Source organism: Tupaia chinensis, unplaced genomic scaffold (genome assembly GCF_000334495.1).
Source record: "Tupaia chinensis unplaced genomic scaffold, TupChi_1.0 Scaffold000624_1, whole genome shotgun sequence".
NCBI lineage: Eukaryota > Metazoa > Chordata > Mammalia > Scandentia > Tupaiidae > Tupaia > Tupaia belangeri.
In genome coordinates, this window is record NW_006160144.1 from 2,071,825 (window position 1) to 2,072,460 (window position 636).

At 47.2% G+C, this 636-nt stretch overlaps 1 protein-coding gene across 1 annotated transcript in view; it reads left to right on the forward strand.

Annotated features, from left to right (window-relative positions):
- The window catches only part of LOC102483973 (leucine-rich repeat-containing protein 37A3-like), a gene marked incomplete at its 3' end in the record, with an annotated part of 1,161 nt that extends 526 nt beyond the window's left edge, over positions 1–635 (forward strand). The window contains exon 2 of the mRNA XM_006159116.2: positions 70–635. Coding sequence (XP_006159178.2) covers positions 70–635 — 566 coding nt within the window. The remainder of the gene's footprint in view (positions 1–69) is intronic.
- Between the last annotated feature and the right edge of the window lies 1 nt (position 636).

Sequence of the window (636 nt, forward strand, 5' to 3'; positions counted from 1 at the left end):
GTAAAAGGCTTCGGAACGTAATCATCAAGGGGTGAAGGGCATTCCGAAGAGGCAACTGAAAAAAATGAGATCAGAGGAAGCAGAGGAAAGAGAGTGCCCAGCCTCCTGTGAGGAGCGTGGCCACAGAAGTAAGGCTCAGGAGGCCCCACCCAAGGGAACCACAACAGCTGCACATGGCGCAGAGGCCTAAGAAGCTAGTGGGAAACTCCTTCCACGTGGAACAGTCCTTCCCAAAGGACCAGAAGGTCCCAGTCTCTGTGAGCTTGAAACATCCCTTGAGGCGTGGACCTTCTGCCTCCAACATGCACAAATCCCCACTAGATATTAAAAAGAAACCAAAAGATTTAACTTATACCATGTATGTATTAGAACATGCAAACGCTCGAGTTAGGAATATGAAGTCTCCTAAAGAAATCAAAGAAAGTCACTACTTTCATGAAACGCACTCTCGTGTAGCCCACAGAACACCCAAGGCCATATTGACTGAAAGGTTGAGAAAGAAAAATTCCCGCAAGAGACTGATGCTTGCACAAAGGCCTCCATTCTCCGGAGTTAGAAGCCTCATCAATTCCCCTTCACAAGGGGATTTTTCATCTAAACGAGACCTGAGTCCTCAGGAAAATCCGTTTCCAGAAT